This window comes from Mustelus asterias, chromosome 16 (assembly GCF_964213995.1).
Source record: "Mustelus asterias chromosome 16, sMusAst1.hap1.1, whole genome shotgun sequence".
Lineage (NCBI taxonomy): Eukaryota > Metazoa > Chordata > Chondrichthyes > Carcharhiniformes > Triakidae > Mustelus > Mustelus asterias.
In genome coordinates, this window is record NC_135816.1 from 52,893,470 (window position 1) to 52,919,578 (window position 26,109).

Below are 26,109 nucleotides of genomic sequence, written 5' to 3' on the forward strand. Positions count from 1 at the left end.
ACATAAATTGCTGTTATCATTGTTGAGCCTCCATAAACTTCAGTTCATTCAAAACTCTACTGCTTCTATCTGAACTCGTACCAAGTCCTGTTCATAAATCAGCTTTGTGGTTGCTGTCCTATATGACTCCCTATTCGACAACATGATGGACTCTCATCTTTGTGTTCAAATCCCTTCATTACCTTGCTCCTCCCTATCTCCATGACTTCCTCCAGCCCTACAACCCTCTGAACACGGCATTCCAAACCCTGACTTCCTGTACATCCCCGATTTCCATTGCCCTACCATGGGTCATCATGTTCTCAGCTACCCAAGCTCTGGAATTCTCTCACTACGTTGCCGTGCCTCACAATATTTCTACTCCTCGTGGAACTTATTTGTTTGACCAAGATTTTGATTTCCTATTTTAATCTCCCTCCTGTGTTGTTTGGTGTTAAGTTGTGTGATCACACTCCTCTGAAGTATGTTTCACTATATTAGAGGTGCTACATAAATACAAATTGTTATTCAGAGTTTCATTCATAGTTTACAATAACTTGTATGTTTATCGTCAGTCATATCTTGCTCAATTACAATCCTATGTATAACATAGCAAGCAATTCTCTCAGAAATTGTGTTCCTCTTCATATTTTACAAATGACTAATGATGAATGGCAGTCTCATTTCTGTTCTAGTCACAGCTCTAATGAAGTCACGAGGCAGTACACAAAACGGAACCTAGACAAAGGTTCACGGGAGCTCCCTGATAGGAATTAGGAAGTCTTCACAAAGAACATTGAGATGGAGTTATTCTGCCACTTAGATATTAACACAAGGTTGGTTTAGATATGTATCAATGCGAAATAGACAGCTCAGGATTGATGTGGCCTCCCACTTCATCACAGCAGCAGATAGGATACCAGCTCTATTAGATAGCCTTTCAGAGCTTTCAACTCCATTTGGGTGGATGATAATTCCAATCTTGCATCAAGTGGCATATTACAAGTAGCGAGTGGATCTACAAAGCTTTTAGCCTCCTTAATGTTAGCAGAAAGTTCTCTTAGAATTTTAAGATCCGCCACATTGTGACCAAAGTTCTGTCAGTGCACATTGTTTCTGTCTTGCTGATCTCAGCACAGCCTGAGTGTTACCCTGGCCAGTGTGAAGATGGCCTATTGTGCTGAATGGCTGCACAGTTACTGGTGTGAGATAGCATTTGTTGTGCAACTGAAAATAAAACCATTCATGACAATTAGAGACAAAAATAGGTCTGATAGAACATTGTTCAATTTTATTGGTTAACATTGAAAGGAGTACTTTGATCCATATTTGGTATTATGAAAATGACGATATTACTGTGTTCTGCCATGATAGTGTTATCAATTAAAAATAATATTCCAATATTTAGCCTATTTAATAATATAAAAATATAAAAGAAAGCATTCAATTTTGTTAGATAAAATATTTTAATATAAAAATACTGTGTTCACATTACTGTTAGGTAATGATAAATTCAACATATTGCAGTTCAAACACTATAAAATGGGACACCGTTCGTTGTTTGCATCGTCCTAATTTCTTTGCAATTGGACTTCCATCTTTAACACTCAAGCTTGTACAGGCCATTTGATATTGACAATAACATACAAGAAAAAGTACCTGCCTGTGGTTTCTCCAGGTACAACTGTTGGTTGATGAGACAAATTAAGTACCATAACAAGAATTTGGTTAAAATGTTAAGTTACATTAAATCTTCACTCCTCAATAATCTTTACTGTAGAAAACATTGCAGTTGCAACATTAAAATTTCTGCATACAGTTCCCTCTTGATTTATAATACAGCACAGCTAGTGCAAGACTTTGGGTGGGAATTTCCGGCCATGTTCACCCCAAGATCGGAAAATCCCACCCGAGGTCAACAGACCTTTACATGGTCTGTGTCCCGCCCACTACGATTCCCATGGTGGGCAGGACGGGAAAATTCTGCCCTTTGACATTCTGCCTGTTCCACATGGAGCACATAGACATGGGAACAACAATCATTTTCAAATCATGTTACATATTAAGAACTTATTGCAGATAAGTTCTCAGCCAAACATATATCCCATATGTTTTTTTGTGAGGGAACTCCAGTTTCCATGGTATTTCTAAACTTTAACAAATGATCTAATATTTGCCCGCAGTGCATTCTTAGTAAGACATCATCATTGCGCCACCTTATGCTATGTTATTTAGTAGTATATACACAGTGAGGTAATTAAAGGTGAACACCATTGTGAGGAAACACTTCAATGTACTTGCCATAGAAAGAGTTTAAGAAAAGCACAAACTTCTAACACTTCTTTGTAGAACTGTCCAAAAGCACTTACATGGCGATCTCCCAGGTCAAAAAATCCAAATGGGTGAGAAAATGAAAGAAGGCAGATTAGATATAGCACCTTGTCAGGAATGAGGTATGGACACCATATTATTTAAAAGCTGCCTTGCGCTGTATTTTTCAAGATGGCAATTTTTAAAAGAATTTGTGATTTAACAGTAGACTATATGAACTCCAGCTTATCTGTGTACAAAGAAGTTGTTAAATTTCCCATGCATTTTCACATGCATCGTAAAAATACTGTGGTACCAACAATTTTTGTTACCGCAACTGTCGAGCAATATAATTTACGATTGTTGGCATGAGGAACTTATCAATTCTGCAGGCTCGCTATATAATCTTAATCTTTGTCTCTTAAATACTCTAATACTCAAAATCATGTGCAAAGATAAAACTAATGATGAGTGAAACACATTGGAGTGTACAGCAATACTAGAATTTTTCTAATGCAGATATGAAACACTGTGTTCAATTAATTCTGCTGGCTAATCCCCTGACTATAGTAAGCATTTAGCGAATTTTAAATCATTTTTACTACCGCAGAACACTTTAAAGATATGTTAATCCTGTTGCTATGAAATTGTGTTCATTTTGGTTATCAGAATCGAAAAAAAGAACCTGTCAAACAATCAGTGTGGTCCAAGTATTCACCAGAAACTCAAAACTGTGAATTCCTTACTTCTTCCTATCTACCATTTCTGTTCCTTAATCCATTGGCTCCTAGAATCCAAGGTTGGCATCCCCCAGTTATCACTTACTGACTTGTTTTGTTGACAATCCTTTTGATTTTAACCCTGATAATGTCCTGGAATACGGCTTGTTGGCTTTCACCTTGGTTCTTGAATGTAAAATAAAGGTAAACATATCCGGATATAACATGACATCGGCAATTACTCCCAAGCAACAAATAGCTGTGGTAATGGAGATGTTGCAGAGGCTCATTTTACATTTTATATTAACTTCTAATTAGCTTGTTCATGGGCTCTTTTCAGCTCAGTGCTAAGAGCCTTTGCTTGCTGAACAAATTGCAAGCACAGATCTTCATTTACGATGTAGTTCTTGTAAATGTTGGCAAGCCTAGTGCAAACATTAAACAAATCTTGCTTGTTCCCTAGTTCAGTGGCTGCAGCAAAAGCCAAATGCAAGTAGCCAGCGGCATCGTAGGCATCCTGAAATCAAGGGGAAGGAAGATAGCTTTTAGAGAAGAGAAGCTATTTAAACAAAGATAAAAAAGTGCTCTAATTTCTCATTATTACTTCAAAGACTAGTTCAGATTTACATCTTTAAGTAAATGATATAAAATGATTAATTATTGTAACATGCCAGACCAGTATCTAGAATCATAGAATAGAATCAACCCTACAGTGCAGCAGAGGCCATATGGCCCATTGAGTCAACAACGACACTCCGACCCAGTATCTTACCCATGCCCTCTCCCCTGCCTATCTTTGTAACCTCACACATTTCCCATGGCTAATACATCTAACCTACACATCGTGGGACACTAAGGGGCAATTTAGCAGGGCCAACCATTTAAACTCCACATCTCTGGAGTGTGGGAGGAAAGTGGAGCATCCAGAGGAAACCTACGCAGACATGGGGAGAATGTGCCAACTCCACATAGAGCCTCTTTAAAATTTTATTTTAGGTAGATAATTTGTTTTCAGTAAGTTTAAAGGACAATTTTATTATCAAGTCTATTTTCTTTTATCAAGTTAGCTTAGTTGTGTCCTCTACCTAATTTATTTGGTCCCTTTAGGTGACATTGGGTAAAATTTCCAATTTTTCCCTGGTTCCTAAAATAATCCACTGAGATCTTAGGATATCAATCCATATTATCACCCCGACCACTTACTTTCTACATCAATAGCATCATCAGTTCAGCAATAATTGTATTCTGTAGAATTTAAGTTTGAATTTAGATTTAGGACAAGAAGTAGGAGATTCACAGGAGATTCAAGAGTACTTCTTTCATCCATAGAGTGTTGGGGAATTTGTATCTCACTGCCCTAAAGAATGGTAGTGGCAGAAAATTTCATAATATTTAAAAAGTACTTGGATATTCACTTGATGTGCTTTAACCTACAAGGCTATGGACCTAGAGCTGCAAAATGCGATTAAAGCAGATGGCTATTTGTTGGCTGGTGTGGAAAAAAATGGGCTGAATGGTCTCCTCCTGTGCTGTACGATTCTATGACTCTGTATTCTGTATGATTCTATGAATATTTTATCACATTTCTATTGTTACAACCACGTCAGGAGGAATGAAATTATTTCTCTATTCCAGGGGCAGAATTGTATTGTATGCACCCCCAATCCCCCCCCCTCCACCTCCCCCCCTCCCCCGCCCCCCTCCCCCCCAGTCCCCGACAGGCAGGTTCTGAGGCAGATGGAACATAAAATTGAATGGACGGAATTCTCCCAGGAACCTGCCCACCTAAACCCAGGCACAATTTTATGCTTGGCACACAGGGCCTTGTGTGGAAAACCCACCCATTCCCTATTAAGGTACTTAAGTGGTTACTTAATGGCCACTTAACGGCAATATCTCACGCAGCGGCAGTTTTTTAGGCTGGCAGGTAGAGGCATTTAGACTTTTCACCATCTCGGGACAGGAAGGTGGGGGTTGCCTCACTCTGAAGGCTCCCTCAGAGTTGGGGCTCCCTCCCCCTGAGACATTGAAACTCCAGGACCCCCACCCGCCCCGGCCTAACAACCCCCCACCCACCCCATGCTACCATCATTTCCCTCCTAACCTCCTCATAGGTGTTGCCTACCCTCCCACCCTCAGAACACCCAATCAGGTTGGCCAACAGCTCTCACAGGTGGGACTTGCATCCGAGGGCAGACAGAAGTCCCACCCACTGACAATCACGTTCCAGTGAGCGTTAAATGGTAGTGGGGGTTAGAGAGTCAGTGGCTGCGCATTAGGCGCCGACTCTTGGATTCATTTGTGAATTTAAATAATTGGCCAGAATTTTCCAGCCGTTCACGCCAGCAGGATTGCTGCTGGCAGCATAGCACCAGCTGCTGGTTTCCCGTTGGCTTGGGGTGGCTTCAATGGGAAATCCTATTGACAGTGGCGGGACCAGAGAATCCCGCAGCCAGCGAACAGTGCGGCACGGTGGCACAGTGGTTAGCACTGTTGCCTCACAGCATCAAGGACCGGGACCGATTCCCGGCTTGGGTCACTGTCTGTGTGGAGTTTGTATGTTCGCCCCATGTCTGCGTGAGTTTCCTCCGGGTGCTCCAGTGTTCTCCCACAGTCCGAAAGACGTGCTGGTTAGATGCGTTGGCCATGCTAAATTCTCCCTCAGTGTACCCAAACAGGCGCAGGAGTGTGGCAATTAGGGGATTTCCACAGTAACTTAATTGACGTGTTAATGTGAACCTACTTGTGACTAATAAATAAACTTTAAACTTAAAACAGTGCATCAGCTCCCGAAGCCAAGAAACAGCAGCTGGGAGGCCAGAGAATGCTGCCCATTCAGTGGGAATCTTGCCTCTCTATCTTTATTTTCTGCAAAAACATCTGTATTTTTGGATTATTGTGATGGTTGTTATTTTAATCATTCAGGAGACATATCATTATAGAATGGCAATATGACAGTGGTTTCTGGTTCATTGCCCTGAGACTTGTTCACTAAGAAGCATCGGTCATAAAACAAGAACTGTATTGAGTTGACTATGTTGTAATCAGGGAAAGCAACTTCCTTTGGTAAAATAATAGATACCTTTGGTTTTAAATGTGTGTATATATAGATATATAAAAAAGCATGGGCTTTCCAGCTAATCCCAATGTCAACTCTTTCTCATTCTGAACATCTTAATAGTTTAATCTTTAACACAAGAGCACAGGCAGGCTTATTTGACATTCAGCTACTCATGTCAAAACTTCCGTTATCACAAATTTCAATAGCTCTTAAATGAGACAACAGAATTTGTTGATAGAAAATTTTAACTTAAATTTGCATGTTATCTTTTGAACATGTACCTTGTTATTGTGGTGATAAATGTAGAAAACAGCATTTTCACTGGCTTACAGGCATCTTGCAAAAAGAATAATGGTACACAGCCACCAGAACATGCTATCCATTTTTGATGAGCCATGAGATTTGTTAGTGGGCATCATTTCATGCCAAATCATTTAACCTAATTACGAATATTTATTGGAACAATAACAAGGATTGGTAGTTTTAAGAATGCTGACGCAACTTGAGTGGATGTTCCTCATCGTTAATTGGTTTAGAAAATGAGAGCAGAAAAGTCAGTTAAACTTCCCAAACCTTGAGCTTGTGGAGTGTAATGTCACCTAGTCTGAAGTACACCTTCATGTAGTACATGGCTTCTTTAGCGGACTGCAGTGGGTGGGAACTGAGTGATAACGCCTTCAGATAATAATTCTCAGCCATCTCATACTGTTGGTATAAGTAGTACACTGTGGCCAGCCGATAAAAAGCAACCTGTTCCTTCAGTGGGCTTCCTGGTGATTGAAAAAAAATGTTTGAATTAATCACATCATGAAATGATTATTTTTCTGCATTTTTATTGAAAGAGAAAGGGTATTAACCTGTATAATGGGACACAAATAGAGTCCTGGTGAACATACATCGAAATGTAGTTATTGTTCAATTCATACTTACAATTCCATGCAATTATAGAAGAAAGACATTTTAATACAGAGGAAGCCATTTGGCCCATCATGCTTGTGTTGGTGCTAACTCTGCCATAAGAGCCATCGGGTACAATACAATTACTTTTATATTTTTTACAAGTGTTAGGGCCTTTCATATTGCTGTCAGTGAGATTTTTGTATAATTCCCCAAGACTGTCCTTAAAGTTTGAGCAAGTCTCAACAGTTTTACAACTATTTACAACCAAGCACTGCAAGAACCCCATCAAAACTAATACAAGAGGGTTAATGTAAATTGTTAAAGCTGGTTAGCAACAGCACTCTCCATATCTCAGAACATTAACAGTTATGTTTTGAAAAAGTGGCAAATTCATTTTGTCGAGAGCCTGTTCGAGTGTGAGTTGATGATGAGATGCCAAAAGTCTTGATACATCAAATCATGCTCATTTCAAGTCCACCCACCTCCAACCTCTTCTGAATTTATCCTATAGTAAATTTACGTCAGGGGTCCCAGCTTTCCCCAGCCCCTAGTCACACAAGGGTTAGCTGAGACAAGTGTCAGAACAAACCGGAAAGCTGGTATTAAGACTTGGATAGCCCAAAAAGGAACGTAACTTAAATATATATATATATAATTAAAAGCAGCCTACACCCTTAAAAGAAGAGTGTTTGGGAGTCACTGGCTGCAATTTCGTCTTATTCCAGAGCCAAGATGACCCCGAGCCCATCTGGTAACTCAGGGACACTTTGGGATCTCTTCATTACATTGGGCAATCGAGCTGTATCCTTAGTGGTGCTGCCATCACTTATTACTGCACTGTGAAGCAGGGAACCTCTCTTGACCCAAAAGTATATTGGAGCAGAGGTTCCAGGCAGACACTTAGACCAGGCCACATTCCCAAATGTATTTTTGACACCAAATTATCCACTATATCAAAGCAGGATAGAAATATCTGAATTTAAATGTAAATTGATCTTTTCAAATAATTAGTTTGAAATTAACATGTACTATTTTTCAGACATATTTAAAACACATGAATGAGAAATTACTGACCAGTGTTTACACTGAGTCTCACAGCTGCAATCGCATATTCCAGGGCTTGTTCTAAATGGTTCAGTGAGGTAGTAAGCTCAGTCAATTTATTAAAAAGTCTGAGCTCGACATCAGTATCTCCTGTCATCCTAGCCAGAGGTACTGCCCCATCCTGAGGAAGAATCCAGAAAGATTCAGGTCAGACAAAATCAGACCACTAAGTAGACACTGATGTGAATTATTAAGCGACGCTTGTTTTTGCAGAAGGATATGATTTTTTAAAAATCAGATTTGACCAACTCAAGAACCCCAAGAACATTAAAACTGAACTGGAGAATGAAAAATAGTAATTACATAACATCCTTTCATGGTTTTGGAAACTTCACAATGGGCTGGATTTTATGGTCCCCAGGTTGGGAGGTATTGGGGGTGTAGTGTCAGGCACCATGCCTCGGATCCTGTTCCTGGTACCTACCCGCTCAGACTAGCTGCAATTTTACTGGCAGCTTGGGAGGCATTATGAGGCCTGTCCACCTGTGGGCCAACCGAAGCCCACAAGTGGCCCAAAATTGAGGAGGTCTGAAGCTGGTAAGTCACTTTGGACTGAAGGGGAAACACTTTCTGAAGATCAGTTTGGGCAACAGGTGCGAACTTTCACACCCACAACCCTCTCAGTGGGTTATGAAGTGACCAGCTCTGAAGGCCCCAAATTGCCACAAAGAGACTGCAACTTCTGCCCAAGGTAGGGAAGGGGGATACTCCACTGGCGGCAACAGTCAAAACCGTTTGATAGGGTTCACCATGGTAGGCTTCTGCAGAAAATGCAGATGTATGGGATTGGGGGTGATCTAGGAAATTGGATCAGGAATTGGCTAGCGGATAGGAAACAGAGGGTGGTGGTTGATAGTAAATATTCATCATGGAGTGCGGTTACAAGTGGTGTACCTCAGGGATCTGTTTTGGGGCCACTGCTGTTTGTAATATTTATTAATGATCTGGATGAGGGTATAGTTGGGTGGATTAGCAAATTTGCTGATGACACCAAAGTCGGTGGTGTGGTAGACAGTGAGGAAGGGTGTCGTAGTTTGCAGGAAGACTTAGACAGGTTGCAAAGTTGGGCCGAGAGGTGGCGGATGGAGTTTAATGCGGAGAAGTGTGAGGTAATTCACTTTGGTAGGAATAACAGATGTGTTGAGTATAGGGCTAACGGGAGGACTTTGAATAGTGTGGAGGAGCAGAGGGATCTAGGTGTATGTGTGCATAGATCCCTGAAAGTTGGGAATCAAGTAGATAAGGTTGTTAAGAAGGCATATGGTGTCTTGGCGTTTATTGGTAGGGGGATTGAATTTAGGAGTCGTAGCGTTATGTTGCAACTGTACACAACTCTGGTGCGGCCGCACTTGGAGTACTGTGTGCAGTTCTGGTCCCCACATTACAGGAAGGATGTGGAGGCTTTGGAGAGGGTGCAGAGGAGGTTTACCAGGATGTTGCCTGGTATGGAGGGGAGATCCTATGAGGAGAGGCTGAGGGATTTGGGATTGTTTTCGCTGGAAAGGCGGCGGCTAAGAGGGGATCTTATTGAAACATATAAGATGATTAGAGGTTTAGATAGGGTGGATAGTGATAGCCTTTTTCCTCTGATGGAGAAATCCAGCACGAGGGGGCATGGCTTTAAATTGAGGGGGGGTAGTTATAGAACCGATGTCAGGGGTAGGTTCTTTACCCAGAGGGTGGTGAGGGATTGGAATGCCCTGCCAGCATCAGTAGTAAATGCGCCTAGTTTGGGGGCGTTTAAGAGATCCGTAGATAGGTTCATGGACGAAAAGAAATTGGTTTAGGTTGGAGGGTCACAGTTTTTTTTTTAACTGGTCGGTGCTACATCGTGGGCCGAAGGGCCTGTTCTGCGCTGTAATGTTCTATGTTCTATGTTCTATCCCTAACTGGGGCCTTAATCATCTTAATTGGCTGCCCACCTCCATGCTGCAGGCAGACAATCCAGTTCATCATGAATCCCTTGGAAACAACCCCAGTGCTGGGAATGTGTTAGACCCCAATCCTAACATGGCTTCCTCTTTCTTCCCAGCAAACCCCACCTCCTGCCCTCTAGCCATCATTAATTTCTGACCTCTATGTAACAGCAGAATCATTTGATTTTAACAAACCAGCCGAGATAGAGGCATTCATGTGGTTTGCTCTAATTAGCTGCATTAATAGAATCAATAGCTTTATCGCAGCATTGAGGAGATCTATTGATTCCCTTCTAAACTGAGTCTACCATGATTTAGGATGAACACTTATCTGAGTAATGAGAATGCAGGCCTTTAATATGTACAACATGGATTATTCGCGACGGCAAATCCAGGCTGAACTGATGGGACCCCATGCAAGAAAATGGACTGGCCACCAGAGGAACCTAAATATTTTATTAAACTAATTGCTCCGATCATCCCTCTTGTTCAGAGTCTGACAAGAGCATTGCCGGGAGCTGAGGCTAGGGGTTTGCTAATGCCTCCTCTCCCAAGACAGAATGCAGCCATAGTTTCCATAGGTTAGGGACAGGTATTCAACATGGTACTTGCATCTGGCAGTCATATGCTTATGAGATACCCTCCCACTGACTCTGACACAATCTCTGTCAGGGAGCTCACAACTGGTGGGCAATATCGCGTGCTGTCTTGACATAATCCAAGGATTTTCAACACTTGTTATTTTGATAATATACTTTTAACACTTACCCTATAAAACGATGTTGCTTTCTCTCGCTCCCTAGGTCCATTGTAAAACACATCCCCTGCTGCTTCATTGATTTTCATGGTAAAGTGCAAATCCTCCATTCTCTGAGCTGTTTGTACAGCTGCCTGAGTGATTTATGAGAATGATCAAAAACACAATTCATTAAGATACTGCAGGCTCTGAACAATTTCTGTTTTAAACCTATAGAATTATAACTAACGTTTTCAATCGAACAAATCAAAAGCCTTTGCATTTCCTTTCAATGGGAGGGAGGCCAGTTCTTAAACCTCTCGACAAACAAACACAAATTGAAGACACCTTGGTCTTCCCCCTTAATCCACCCTGTCGATATCAATCTAGTCCCACAACAGGACCTTTGACTCTAGATGGACTTCCTCCTATTGCTTGATATCCACAAAGATGTTTTTATCTGAATAATTCCTACATAACCAGACTTACATAACTTGAGTTTGAGTTAAATTTCCAAGAGTCATATTGGACTTGAAGCATTAACTCTGTTTCTCGCTCGACAGATGCTGCTCGACTTGCTGAGTTTTTCCAGCACTATTTTTATCTCCAGCATCCTTAGTATTTTGCTTTAACTGGAGTTTTCTTTGTGTCCATTTGTGAGAGTATTTTGGCCTTCATGCTGGACATGAGTCCATAACTTTATTTCCACTGTTCCTTCTACCCCTTTTGTTTTTAAACTTATTTTCTCTTTACCCCCTCCTCTCTCCTGTCATGTCTCTTTTTATTTCCCCCCTTTCAGGGACTGTGTCCTCCCAAATTCTTACCTCAACTCTGCAGTATTTATTGACTTCCTGCTCTCCTGCTGTTGCCTCAGGTTTGACATCCTCTTAGCTAAGCCTACCACTTCCCTGTGCCTCTCTTAGCATCCTCTGAAAAGCCCATTGAGGCAGCCGTCGCTGCCACCTTATGAGTAGCAACCCCAACTGCCCCCTCTTGTTCTCTTGCCAACCTTCCTGTCCAGCATTCCCCCTGGGATCTAGTTTTTCAGATCGCTTTCAAGTTTGACTTCGCCCTCCCTCACAGCGGAGATCCCGTGGACTCTGAGTGAATTAGCTATCATCACTCCTCTTTGCATTTCCCTCAAGGTCTTAGATAGCGCCTAAAGATTTAAAAAAATAAATTGCAAGGCAACGGGGACAGGGTGGGAGAATAAGACTAGCTCTTAACTTGCTGGTGAGCTGATCTTGTTAACCGCCCTCTGAAATGGCCAGCTAAGAGTCCAACCACATTGCTGTGGGTCTGGAGTCACATTTAGTCCAGATCGGATAAGCATGGAAGATATCCTTCCCTGACGGACATTGAGACATCTTGCAGATTCAATTCAGCAGGGTTCAACAGGACACCTGCTTGGTGAGCTGTCAGATTCAACACGAGATGAGGAGGTGGCATTGGCGACGGGGGTGTGGGTAGGGGGAGGGACTAACCAGCATACTCAGGCAGTTAGGCACCCAGAAATCAGAGCTACTCAAAGACAATGGGGTTAGTAATATTCTGATATTTGTAATGAATTAGGACCTGAAAGTACAGCTCAACAAGTTCATCTTTTTCCATCATGTAATAGATTTTTCCGGCCAGCAGCCAAGCCTCTGCTTCCTTGGTTTTCATTCCCAGATCAATGAAATTCTTCAGGTTCTGTTTGGCATAGTCTAATGACAATCTGTAGGAACTAACATTTGAATTTCAGTCACTTTTCATATTTCAGCAATTCCTGTGTGATGGATGTATGAAACATATGAAAGATCTAGACATTTTCTTGTAAAACTGAAGTGTGTAAAAGGATACTTAATTTTGCTAAAGTTGTGTAAAATATTTTCATACCAAATGAACAGAATATGAAAAAAATTGTATCTACGGAGACACTTTTAAAATTAGACAGGCAGTAACTTAATGATAAGGATGACTGGAGGGATTGGCAAGGTCTGATTAAATGAAATGTTTTGACATATTGCTCTATTTTGTCTTGGTGTAGGTGGCTCCATTATATTTCACTTACCGCTCTGTGTTAAAGGACAGGTGCAGGTGGCTTAGAATGTTCAGCATTTTCATCTCTTGCTCCTTGTCCTTTAACTTTTGAGAAAGCATCAGCCAGTGCTCATAATATATACTGCATTGCCATTTATCATGTATGACCTTTTCATAGAAACTGCAGAGTCGTTCAACGGCCTGGACTTGATCTAAATAAAACATATAACTGGATGAGAACAAGGAATATAATTTAGAGGAATTATGGACTTTAATCTGAGGAACAAATCATCTGACTTCAGGGCCCAGATCTATATCTTCTCAATGTGAATTGTGATGCCGCAATCCCGCCTCCTAACCGGCAGTATCCACCCACGCCATTTTCATTGTGGGGTGGCAGGAATGGGCAGGATTTGGAGTTGTCTCCTGAAGAAGGTTCAAAGGTCCACCTCAATTCAATGAGATATGCGCCAAATTCTGCATGTGAACGTTAGGCATCCCAGCCCACCCACCTCTATCCCTGTCAGATCCTGCTATCATTCCTCTATACACCTTATGCTCATTCCAAGTCCTCATGCTTCCTACTCTACCCCATACCCCCGCAGTCCCTTACATATCACCCATTCACAATCACCCAGCGTTCGCTATGGACAGAACTCACTCTATAATTACTTTGGGAAATCTTTGGTATGTCCATGAAACTGTCAAAATAAATGAACAGCTATTCAAAAACATATTTGAAAACAATAATCCTCATAGTAGCTCATTAAACTGTGAATAAAACACAGCCTTTCAAACTCCACTTGAAAAAAATAATCCTCTTAACCACTCATGAAACAGTCAAAATACACGGTCATTCGAACATCTCTTTTTTAAAAAATCATTACCAGTTCACAAAACGGTCAATCAAAAAATTCACAGTTCCTTGGACAGCTGCGTCAACAACGCCTGCTGAGCTGGATCCATTTGTGGGTTTTGGAGCTCAATTAAGCATTCAGAATGGATTTCCATTGCACAGTTGTGTCAACAAATCTCCAGAACTGAGCACATTAAACCACTGTAATAGCAGAACAGATGTCCATCTTTTGTAGTGCTTCTAAAGCTGAACAGATGGCTGATCTACATAGAAACATATATAGAAAATAGAAGCAGGAATAGGCCTTTTAGCCCTTTGAGCCTGCTCTGCCATTCATTTTGATCATGGCTGATCATCAAATTCAATACTCTGATCCTACCTTTTCTTGCCCCCTCCACATCCCTTGATCCCTTAAGCCCCAATAGTTATATCTAATTCCTTCTTGAAATTACACAACGTTTTGACCTCATCTACTTTCTGTGGTAGTGAATTCCACAGATTCACCTCTCTGAGGTGGGACTTACATCCATATGCATTTCTCCTTTATTAATGTAATTCTTTCATTACAACTGTGATTATTGCTGGAATTCTCTGACCTCGCCCGTGGCTGGGATTATCTGGTCCCACTGTAATGAATGGAGCTTTAGCTGAGTGCCAAATTCTCTGTTCTCACTGGCAGTGGTGGTGGGGCATAAAGAGTGTTTGGTCTTCTAGAACTTGTGAACGGTACTTTAAAAAATGCAAATTTATTCTTTTACTTATTCTGTGACTCTACAACGTCCCAAAGTTGCTCTATACCCTTTGTGCCAATTCCTCCATCTCGCTGACTTTTGCTAGCTCATTCCTCAACTTTCGACCATCTGTCATAGTCCAATCTGATGTTCCTGCTAGTTTAAATACTTAAATCTGAAGCAAGCAAATATTATAAAACCTAACTGCTTAATTTGGGGCATTTACTATCCTTATGTGGAATACATTTGACTCCATCCATGTGATAGAATACTTACAATAGATACTATTGGTTCTCATGGCAGTAAGAAGTGCTAGCTCATAAGTCAGTCTTCCGTCTTCTCTCAAGCCTCTGTCAATGTAGTATTGCCCTAAACAGAGGAGGACTTGCACACAACCCAAATCCGAGCTGCAGTCTTGCATTTCTAAATATAGATTCAGAGATTTCCTGAGGTAGCGTTCGGGCAGTGTTAGAATTTTACAACACAGAGTCAGAGACCCAAAGTTAGCATGAGCAATAGCTTGGTTATGTTTCATACCAGCCTCTTCTGCAGTCTTTATTGCATATAGACAGCTTCCCAGAGCTTCCTTCAGTCTGCTTTTCTTTCTTAGAGATATGGCTAGCATGTTATGAACAACTCCCTGCTGTACAGGGCCGTTTGATGATTCTAGAAGGGAATTCAATATTTCCGATGCCACCAGGGGCTGATTATTTAAAATGTACAACCAAGCAAGAAAAAGAGAAATTCTATAAGTTTCCCCATCATTGATGTGTTCTGCTCTTTTTGCAGACTTTGTCATGTAATCAATTGCCCTTTCATATGACTCATATTGCTGGTATAAATTGGCCAAGGCAAAATGCAAGTCCCTTTGGATGTTTATATTGGCCGTGCCAGTTGAGAGATCTGAAGCCTCTTGAAGGTAAACTGCAGCTTGTGTAGGAATTGAACCATTACAAATTCCTTGAGTGTTAAACTTCAAGAATATTTCAATAACAAAATCAACTTTCTGCAAAGAACCAAACAATGTGTCACTTGAGTCAGGTAGAGCAAATCTCAATGCTGCCAGTGCCAGCTCTGGTAAGCATTTTTTATTGTATATTGAGCTTAAAATCAAGTGCACATCCACTGGGACTATTTTACTTTGTGAACTGAAATTATTTGAAAGAAACTGCAGATGTTCAGCAAATGGCAAAGCTTCATCAGACTTTCCAATTTCTAGAAAGAGTTTTGATATCAGAAAACAGACACGTGCCTCCAGGAGGTAATCATCAGCGATCATTGCTTTTTTAAGTACAATGTTAAGTATCTCTAGCTCATTCTCTGAACTGAAGACGTGGCATGGAATGCACAGGAGAAGAGTCGCAGCCTTTTCCACGAGGGTCTGAGATTTCTCTTTCATTTTTAGCTTCAAGTATACAGAAGCCAGGTTTACATATAAAGAGGTCAGCAGATACAAGTCAGAAAATGTCCCTTGCACCAGAGGCATTGCTTCTTCAAAGTAAACTCTAGCCTGGGAGAACCTGAGCCTTTTAGCGCAAAGTCTTCCTAAAAGGAAACAGATTCTGGAATAAGCCCAGTGCTTGTTGTATCTTTTGGCCATCTCCCTTGCCATTTCCAAATACTGTAACACTTCTTTTTCTTCGGTTACCCCATATAAAATAGACCCTATGAAGGAAAAGGACAAATCATAGAAAGGTTTGAAGTTTGCTACATATTCCTCCTGGTTTAGGAATATTAATACAGGGTTAAAGACTTCAGGATTATCCAGGTCTCCAAGGTTAATGTCTATATTGAACTTTTGTTCGTCAGGTTGATCTGGCTCAGGGACAAGTTCCTTAGATTTGGAAGAGTTAGGTTCAGGCACATTCTCCCCAGATGCTCGTCCAGCTAGGCCAGAAGGGAGGTGATTTTCAAATGTCGAACAAAGAAACTCTCCTGTGGAGATATCATAAAATAGCAAAATATAAATGTCTCAGAAATGTTCACTGAAGCCAATGAACCAGAAATTACTGTTTGTGTATCATTAAAATAGTTTCACACCTGCATTAACATACTAAACAGATAAGTGTTTTACAAATATGTTGTTCATCCTCTAATATTGCCCACAGTAAACTTTAGGGTAGAATGTTTAAATCAAGCTAGTCACATTTTTGGCATTATTAGACTATGCTAAATAGTTTAGAAAGGAATGTAAACCAAAAGAATATTAACAGATCATTCCCAATTACTCTGGATGAACCCATAAAAACTTTCATTTCTTTGTTACTAACATTCATAATTCTTTAAATTAGTCATGCACATCGGTTATAAGCGAAGATCTCAATGATTAAAATAATTACCATCAGATATAAATATTTCAGTGCATGTCTATTTTTTATTGAAATCAGTACTTTGAATGAGTTGCTCACCTTGTTCTCTTTCTGATATTATCTCTGGCCATGTGCATTTATCTACATGAGAAAAAACATACATACATGCTCTGAGAAATAAAGATCATTGGCTTATCCTTTTATAGATAACCTTTCTGCAGCTCCATAAAGTTGCTTAAAGATAAACACACAAAGTAGATCAAATATTCTGATAGATTTATTTGCATGGCCCTCATCAAAAGCACAAGTCAAACAAAGCCTACAGACTAATATGCAGTAAATGGATTTGTTCAGACTGCAGTCATTTGGTTGGTATTTACACACGTATGGGTTCTAAAATTATACAATCAACTGTGAGCATCTTTTGATTTATATGTCATAAATCATCTACCACTGGTTTCCTCTGCTGGGGGATTTCAAATGATCTGCAATCTGTAATATCATAATTATCTCATCACAGTATAAAATCCATACCTAGAAAAGTGTTTTAATAATTCATTACCATTAGTGTAACATGTTACATAATTTCCAATGAAAAACATTGATAAGGGAACACAAACCTCATCAATAGTAATGTAACTACGTACTAGTATATTAGATGTCTAGCTTTGTACTGCAAGGTTGTGGCACCACCACTGGATGGCATGAGGAATTGCAAAACCTCAAGACTTGATGAACATTATTAAAATCATTCAGTTCTTTTTAAATGTTTATATTAGTGTCAATCATCCTTCTTTGTAATCCACAACTAATTAACAAAATGCTGAGCTACTGTTATTTTCCTTTATGCGTGGGGTCCATCATTTTGATGTCCCCTTCCTGCAATTAAAAAAAAATATTGTAATGAAGTCAAACTCCAGGGCAAGCTATGCCACATAAGATACTGATTATTTCTACATATATGCAGCTATTCACTTCCTGAGATAGGAGCATAAACAATAACTGTCAAAACTTACCTGCAATGTGAGAACAAATAAATTATTATATTATTAAATCCAGCTGTCTTTAAAGGCATTATAACAAGGTTTTGTTGTAGCTATCACATGGTCACTTCAGTGAGTTCTGAGCTCTGCTATCAGCACGAGATACCGAGTCAGGTTCCTGGAACTGAATTAGAAGCACTGCCAAAGGCTCCAAACAGGATATCTGGCCTCTCTCAGAGTTGAGAGGCTGCATGGTGTTGAAAGAACTAAACAGAGTATCGAATGTTGAAACTCTAATACCAACTGGGCTGCAATGTCGGATGTGTAACAGGCTCCAAGTCATTGATGTAAGAAGACATAAGCTACAAATTATACCATGGAGATGGGATCACATAGAGGCAGGGGGAAATTCTAAATGGAAATAACAAACTTTACACCAATGGTAACTTACTACTACCATTCGTGATAGGAAATGTGCCTGCTCCACTTTATACTTTTGTGGGTATTAGCAAGGAGGCTGATGTTCAGAGTATACTCTATTGGTGGGGAACCTAGTTGCGTATTTCAGGAAACACAAACAATACACCCACGATTACTCAATGTGCTTGGCCGTCAGGTAAGACCCACCAATGTACAGTTAGAAAATCAGCCTTAAAATGTTAACTAATTGATTTGGTTAATCAATGCATTTCTGCCGGTCCTTCAAGTTTCAAACTATCTGGTGAATGGACTAGCTGGAAATGGTTCAGCTGCCTACATGGAAACCCATTCCTAAAGTATCGGATTGGGTTTAGCTAATATGCCTTCCCAGTCATATAACCTGCTAACATTCACCGCCTCAGCTCACACATGAATAACGGTCAAGAGAGTTTCACAAGATAGTCAAAACCTGTGAGAACAGATCCCAGTGACAACAAAACCTGTGACAGTCAGTTATATCAACAGAGGAGAAGAAAAGATTAGAGGGATTAAAAAAATGGTAAATTAACCCTAAAAACAGGTCAATGAAAACATACCTAAGCGATAAACCGTGCTGATGTCATTTTGACAGAGTTTGTTCAGGAGATTAATGCACTGCTGTTCATCAGGTTTTTTCAACATAACGAGTGATGATTTTTCTACCTCATTTAAGAACAGGAGATGGGTTTCCCTGCAAATTAAAGTTAAGATTTTAACTCCACTGGACATTCAACAGAAGTTCAGCAACGCTACAATCTCAATAAAGCAATAAGTACCAAAGTACCCAAACAAACTAAAACAAGATAAAATTAAAATAAAAACTAGCTATAGTTTATACTCAATAAATATTAGCGCTGGAAACTTCCGACCTTATCCGCGGCTGGGATTCTGTGGTGCTGCTGCAGTAAATGGAGTCTTGGTTCAGTGCCAAATTCTCCATTCTCACTGGCATTGGGGCGGGAATGAATAAGATCGGAGAATCCCGCCCAATATCTGGATGGAAAATCATGACATGCAGCTTAATTCCGCATATGTCCTCCTAGCACTGTACCAGGAGTGCTAAAAATGGAAATCAACTCCACCTTATCATGGAATTCAGAAATGCCCTAAAGTGCACCACATACCATAACATTGGAATGCAAAGAAGTATTTCAAGTGCCTCCCAGGAACGGCGTCAACACTGAAGTTGAAACTGAAGTGGTAGACATAACCTGCTCTGCTGCCATTTTAACTGATGCCTTCCACTGGGTGGTCTAAATTAGGAGGGAGGGATTGATTGATATGGCATATATAGGCCCCCAACACCATTTCAATAGCCTAATGAGAGGAGTTAGAGCCACGTACGCCCAGCTGGGCACAGCCTGATGAGCACGAAAAAGAGACCTCGAAAGATAAGTGTTAATATTATTTTTGTGAGGCCCAATAAAGGAATATTTCTCCAAGCTCAACAATAATAATGTCGGCTTCCGCTACCTCCTCCACTCCAATGACAATGACTCTCTCGCTACCTTGCTGCTGGTCAGGACATTACGCCAATTTGTTAACATCTGCAGCATGACACCCATTTGGATGTTTAGTCCACATAATAGACTGGACACTCTGGCTCAAGGGTTCAAGTGACCAACCTGCCCTCTCTGCCAGCCAGCCACCCAATTGTTAAACTCCACCTTAAGATATCTATTGTTATGTAGCTGGCAGATATCTGTCACAGTGTGTTATGGGACATGTAGTAAGGCTTTATTGTGTATATCCTTCTTAAGAAAAGCGAGAATCCATTCAAAGAAGGCTTGCATTTAATCAGTCTACAAAACCCAATCGTTCCACAGACCAAGTAGCACTTACTCTAATGTGAATTCCCCAAAATCCATTTGATCTCCTAAAGATGTGTTTGGGAAAGGATTTCAATAGACCAACCTGTCCCAAATATAAATCAAGCAAAGCTCTAGATTATGCACCCTCACATCTTAGGCTTTTCATCTTTAGCTTGTCACATTCATTAACACTCTCCAAGAGCCCTGGAGCACAAAACCAACATTTCTTTCAACAACATTCAATTAAGTTTATCTGCATTTCTCTACATAACCCTTTGGTCTTTCCCTCAGTTGCTAATAAACATCATCACTTATTTCTTTTATTTTGGGGCGTGCTCCACATTTTGGAAGAGATAACCAATTTTAAGCGTAGAATAACCTGAATAAATTACATTGCCAAGATTTTAATTCAGGTTGAGAAATTACTTTAAAGAATTCTCTTCCTTCAAGTCTGCACGTCTGTTTTGATTGACAAGGCCCAACGGCAGACAGATGCCAGGGAGTACAGTAAAACTAGCTGTATTACATGCTGCTGCATGGGGAGGGCAACAGAAGCATTGGTGATCACACCTTGTGCCATCAAAAGGAGCAGCCAAGTGGAAATGAGGGCCCAGTTTTCCACCACGACGGACAGCCTTTCCATCATGGAAAAAATAGGAGAACAAACAGAAAACCATAAATCCTGCCCCCAAAAATGGCATTTCCCATTTTTGCAGGGGTGAGAATGGGAACAGGGCACATTTCATACTTACATTTTTATGGAGGCAGCCAGCCTTTCAAATCATCAACTGCCTCCACTGAAGTGGGATTTTGGTAGCCTTGAATTCCAACATGTACAGATAAGACCTAGTCAGAGCAAATCTGAACTCTGTGGATTTGTTTGGATAGCCGGGGCACCCCTTTGGATTTGGATCTGGGACACCTTTGGGGAATGTAAAATACCCTTTGTTGGAGGTAAGGTGCCCTTTGGGATTGTTAAAAATAGGCATCAATGTGTGTTAAAAAGTCCATAAATCCATTACTGTCAAGCTCATTGGAACTGTCAACAGCCCTGCCAGTATAAATTGTCAAAACTGTCAGAAGCACCTGTTGAGAGGGCCTGGCAAAAGAACCTGTCAAGGCATTTTGAAGTCCTGCCCTTTAAATATATCTGGAGAAATAAAAGATGTTGGCCACAATTTTCCCAAAAGAAATGTGTCATAATGGTGAGAAAACCGGAGCGATCCGTGCCAGTCTGTCCAGTGTGGTCCGGATCGCAATCATCCCACACTTAGTCATCTTTTGGGAGAGTGGCGAGTTGTGTGCTGGTTCTGGGAGGGGCGGGACCTAAGCACACCATTGAGCGCTCGGGCGCCATTTCAGAAGGGCGTCCTGTTCTCACAGTGTACTGAGAGACCCCTCCTTCCCCCCACTGACATCGGGACTCCTCCCATCGGCAATATTTTTCCCCACTCCGCTCCGACATAGATCGCTGGCTTCAGGACATTGGAGTGAGGGCCAGAGATATGTTTCATGTTTTATTTTTAAAGTTTAAACACAGTACCAGATCCCTGAGGCAAGCCTTCTTTCTACCCAGTCCAACCCTGCATCCAGCAACCTCCTCAGTTCTTTTGGAGTTATCCGCCCCAATATCTAATTCAGTCCCTCCACCCCCTGCCCCCCGCCACCCTCCCACCGCCCCGCCACCCCCCACTCTCCCCCCCACCCTCCCCAGATCAAAACTCCAACACCTGAGCAGCTGTTTGTCATGGACTGATTCATAGATCATGGAATATTCTCTCTCTTCATTCCCAACCTGGAATCAATCATTTGACAGAGGTGCTGCCTCAAAGCAAGGAATGGAATCCTAGGGATTTGCCAATAGGTGGCACAGTGGTACAGTAGTTGGCACTTCTGCCTCAGTGCCAGGGACTCAGGTTCAATTCCGTCCTTGGGTTACTGTCTGTGTGCTGTTCACATGTTCTCCCCATGTCTGAGTGAATTTCCTCCGGGTGCTCCGGTTCCAACAGTCCAAAGACGTGCAGGTTAGATGGATTGACCATGCTAAATTTGCCCCTTAGATGTGTATTCACAAAATCAACCCCATAAACACATTTTACTAGCGAAACAATGAATCTTAGTTGAATAATTGGCATTTCATTGCTTGTTTAAATTAAAATTTCTTTACTCACAGTGTTTTGAATTGGTCAGGTTGCACATGCCTTATTTGGACAAACCCAATTTCTCCAGTAGACAAAGACTTTCCCAAAATCCACTGCAGGTTAGAAAGAAGGAAACCAATTATCTGAATCTTTTCTCCTTCGTTGAAACGCAATTCATCCACCTCAACCTCTTTGCAATCCATTGTTGCAACACAGGTACCAGTACCTAAAGGCAGAAGTGACAATTAGCATGAAATTTGGTGAAACTTCTCCTGTTCATCTTTAATTTAAATGTCATCTGCTTTAAAACTGTATGGCCTCCATGAACATACCCTTTCCCTGTCACAGAAACATATCATGGAAGCAAAGTTGAAATACATAATTGTCTGCCACAATTTTCTCATGAAGGCAATGTTTCTTTAACAGGTCAACCTTTTTTTTAATTAAAAAGAACACGGGTTCGGCAATCACTTTCTAACTGAATATACAAGGGATTTAATCATAGAATCATAGAATCCCTACAGTACAGAAAGAGGCCATTCGGCCCATCGAGTCTGCACCGACCACAATCCCACCCAGGCCCTACCCCCATATCCCTACATATTTTACCCACTAATCCCCGCATCCCAGGACATTAAGGGGCAATTTTAGCATGGTCAATCAACCTAACCCGCACATCTTTGGACTGTGGGAGGAAACCGGAGCACCCGGAGGAAACCCACGCAGACACGAGGAGAATGTGCAAACTCCACACAGGCAGTGACCCAAGCCGGGAATCGAACTCAGGTCCCTGGAGCTGTGAAGCAGTAGTGCTAACCACTGTGATACCGTGCCGCCCACCCATTCTCTCACCCATTCACCATACCCTTGATGGAGAGTCACGCAGACCCCAGCAGATTATGTGTGTGAAAAATGACAATGAAAATCATGACATAATGAACTTTAGTAAGTGGTTGGTCAATGAACAACTTTTAATGCAAGTTAAAATCCATACACTTCATTTTGTTCTAATATTTAGACAGTTACTCAGTGTTACCATTATTACATACACCTGACAATGGAGGCAGAAATTAGAATCAGTAGGGCAATAAATTATCCTCTTGCAGTACATACTTTGGCCCAGATTTTCACCATGACAGAGAGATTCTGCATCCTGGTGACAATGTGGAGATGCCGGCGTTGGACTGGGGTAAGCACAGTAAGAAGTCTCACAACACCAGGTTAAAGTCCAACAGGTTTATTTGGTAGCAAATACCAAATTTGCTACCAAATAAACCTGTTGGACTTTAACCTGTGAGACTTCTTCCTGGTGACAAAGCAGAACTAACCAAAACTCCTAAGTCCCAACCCAAACATGCAACTTTCCATTTTCACAGAGGCAGGAATGGGGTGGGGCATATTTCACGGATGTGCATTTTACAGAGGCAATTAAATCATCGACCGTCTCCAGTCGGATTTTGGTAGCCCAGGAAAATAGAACCCACAATGTACAAAGTAGAAATATAAGAGAGGGTCTGAACCTGGCGTATTTCTTTAGAGAGCCAGCGACCCGTTTTAGCTAACACATGGAGGTAGAGTGCCCATTGAATTTTCCAAAAAATGTTATTTGCAGTCCCAGAGACAGCACAGAACAAATTTGAACAGCCTTACCTTAACCCAAGGAAGTAGGAGGAGGTCAGGAGGGAGAGGCTGCTGCTGTCTGTGTAAGAGGGAGGAGGAGGAGAGGCAGGACAACCAGGTAGTACACGTGGGAACAGTGTTCACCACCTTACCTCAATGTGAAAGAGAACCAGTTCGGAAGGTGACTGAGGCTAAGCCGTGAGATAGTGACAGGCATTTGTCGTATATTCCGGCAAAAGCTCAAGCCACAATCTATCAACCCTTGTGAAGATAACCATCACTCTTAACCTCTATTCCTCAGCATCTTTCCAGGGCTCATCAGGAGACCTGTCCAGTATATCCCAGTCAGCAGCTGTATTAAGGTTGTAACTAATACCCTGTTTTCTTGAGTGGGAGAATCACATTAATTTCCCTGTAGATTTGGCTTCTCAGGCGCAGAAAGCCATGGCTTTTGCCCAATTAGCAGCCTTCCCTCAGGTGCAGATTGTTATTGATTGCACCCATGTTGCCAGAAAGGCCCCAACTTGATCTGTGTCAACCACAGGTCCTTCCATTCAATCAATTTACAGATGACTTGTGACCACAATGAGGTCTTCCTTCATGTGTGTGCAAAGTTCCCTGGCAGCTGCCATGACTCTTTCATACAAAGGAATTCTCAAACTCCCTCAGCACTTTCAGCCAGCAATGGAAATCTGTATAGGCTGCTAAGGGACAAGAGCCTCCCCTTTACAACTTGGATAATGGCCTTCTTTAAGAAGCCACAAACAGAGGCAGCGCAACCACGACAGAAGCCAAGTTGTCAGCAGTAGTACCACTGAGCAGGCAATTGGTATTTTAAAGATACACTTCAGCTGCTTTGATCACTAAAGTGGAGCTGTTCAATATGCCCCAACAAGGATATCAAGAACAGTGGTGGTATGCTGTATGCTGCACATCATTGCACAGTGGAGGGACGTACAAATTGATGATAATGACGCCATGAGCAGAGCTCCAACCTCTGGAGGAGGTGGAAGCCCCTGTCCATTGGGAAAACTCTGAAATGGATGAGGATAAGGAAGCAGCCAATGGCAGAGCAACTGAGAGGCATGGCCATGTAGCCAGAGCTGACTTTGTGCAAGAGCGAATCATTGCCAGATGACTCTTTGTCCAAAATAGATTCTCATAAGGTTCTCCTATCTCACAATAACTATCAGCCAGTCCCCAATGACATACTTGCACCTAAAAAACCTTGCATATTGACTTAACAATTACTCAAAGGACTGTTCATCCCCCAAGAGGGAGAGAATAAACATCAATGAGTTGGACTCAGTTACATTCATATGACTGAAACCTTCAATACCATTAACCGCATCACATAGCAAACACAAATGGTAATAAGTCATTCACAACTCTCACTTGATTGCCAATGAGGGGCCCTGCTGCTAAATTATCTGTAATCAAACCACAGCCCACAATTCTTAGAATGACGTGACATCAGACCTATACACATTGATAGGATTGTATCTTGTAGCATAAATGCAGATAAGGCACCTCATTGCCTAAAAGGGTAGTAGAGGCAGAAACCCTCAACTCATTTATGGATAAGGTATTTAGATAAGGTATGGTAGAGAAAATGGCTCGATGCTTGGGGCCACATGTGTTGCGAAAGTGACTCCAAAGTAGCATGCTGTGCTCCATGACCAGTGACAGCCCTAATGGTTTCCTCCTTCTTAGTCATTATGCTGCGACAGTGTGCAGCAAGAGGGCAAGTGGATGTGATAATGTGTATGGCACTGTTCATCATTCATCCATCCAGTGAGACGTGACAGCTAATTACATGACTCCATAATATCTGCACTGGGTAATGGTGACAAGACAATGTGTCTCATAAATCTATTCCATGCTGTAAATGGTTCAGTAGAGTACACTTTGATTCGGCAATAGCAATGACAATTCTCCCATTGGAAAAGCCCGTGGTGAGTCATTCATTCCAGAGTTAGCTAAAAGTTAGACAACATTTAAAGTTTTGATACTTACCTGATAAAGCAATGGTGTCTTCTCTGAGGCATAGAGACTTCACCATTGATGACCTACCTCTCAAACGGGCCTTTCTGAAGGCTTGCTTTTCATCTGTCCTTGAGTCACCCAACCAGCGCCGGTCTCGCCCCGTGTAATTTTAACCTAACCAGCCCACTGGGTCAGTGAAGTTTAACATTCCCCATCACCCCCAATCCATAAATCAAATTGGGATGAAAATGAGAAATCTCTCTGTAAGACCATAAAGAGGGGGAGAAGTGTCCAATGTGTGACTAGGGGTTTGTTCTGCAGCTGACTGTATGATACTAAACCAATAAGGATGGAATGCAAAAAATTGAAAAAGCATGTTCCACTCCAAATATCCACTCCCAATAATCTGAACGCAAACAAAAACAGAAAATGCTGGAAAATGTCAGCAGTTCTGACAGCATCAGTG

At 41.4% G+C, this 26,109-nt stretch overlaps 1 protein-coding gene across 2 annotated transcripts in view; it reads right to left on the reverse strand.

Moving 5' to 3' along the window:
- Nucleotides 1-1,251: 1,251 nt before the first annotated feature.
- Nucleotides 1,252-26,109, reverse strand: part of sh3tc2 (SH3 domain and tetratricopeptide repeats 2) — a 94,626-nt gene continuing 69,768 nt past the window's right edge. For both annotated transcript variants that reach the window (XM_078231123.1, XM_078231124.1), the window contains 10 exons: nt 22,068-22,263; nt 18,643-18,776; nt 16,743-16,784; nt 14,611-16,269; nt 12,779-12,959; nt 12,301-12,451; nt 10,758-10,880; nt 8,044-8,194; nt 6,643-6,839; nt 1,252-3,525 (listed from right to left, as the gene is read on the reverse strand). In XM_078231123.1, the coding sequence (XP_078087249.1) occupies nt 3,319-3,525; nt 6,643-6,839; nt 8,044-8,194; nt 10,758-10,880; nt 12,301-12,451; nt 12,779-12,959; nt 14,611-16,269; nt 16,743-16,784; nt 18,643-18,776; nt 22,068-22,263 (3,041 nt within the window). In that variant the 3' untranslated portion in view covers nt 1,252-3,318. The remainder of the gene's footprint in view (nt 3,526-6,642; nt 6,840-8,043; nt 8,195-10,757; nt 10,881-12,300; nt 12,452-12,778; nt 12,960-14,610; nt 16,270-16,742; nt 16,785-18,642; nt 18,777-22,067; nt 22,264-26,109) is intronic.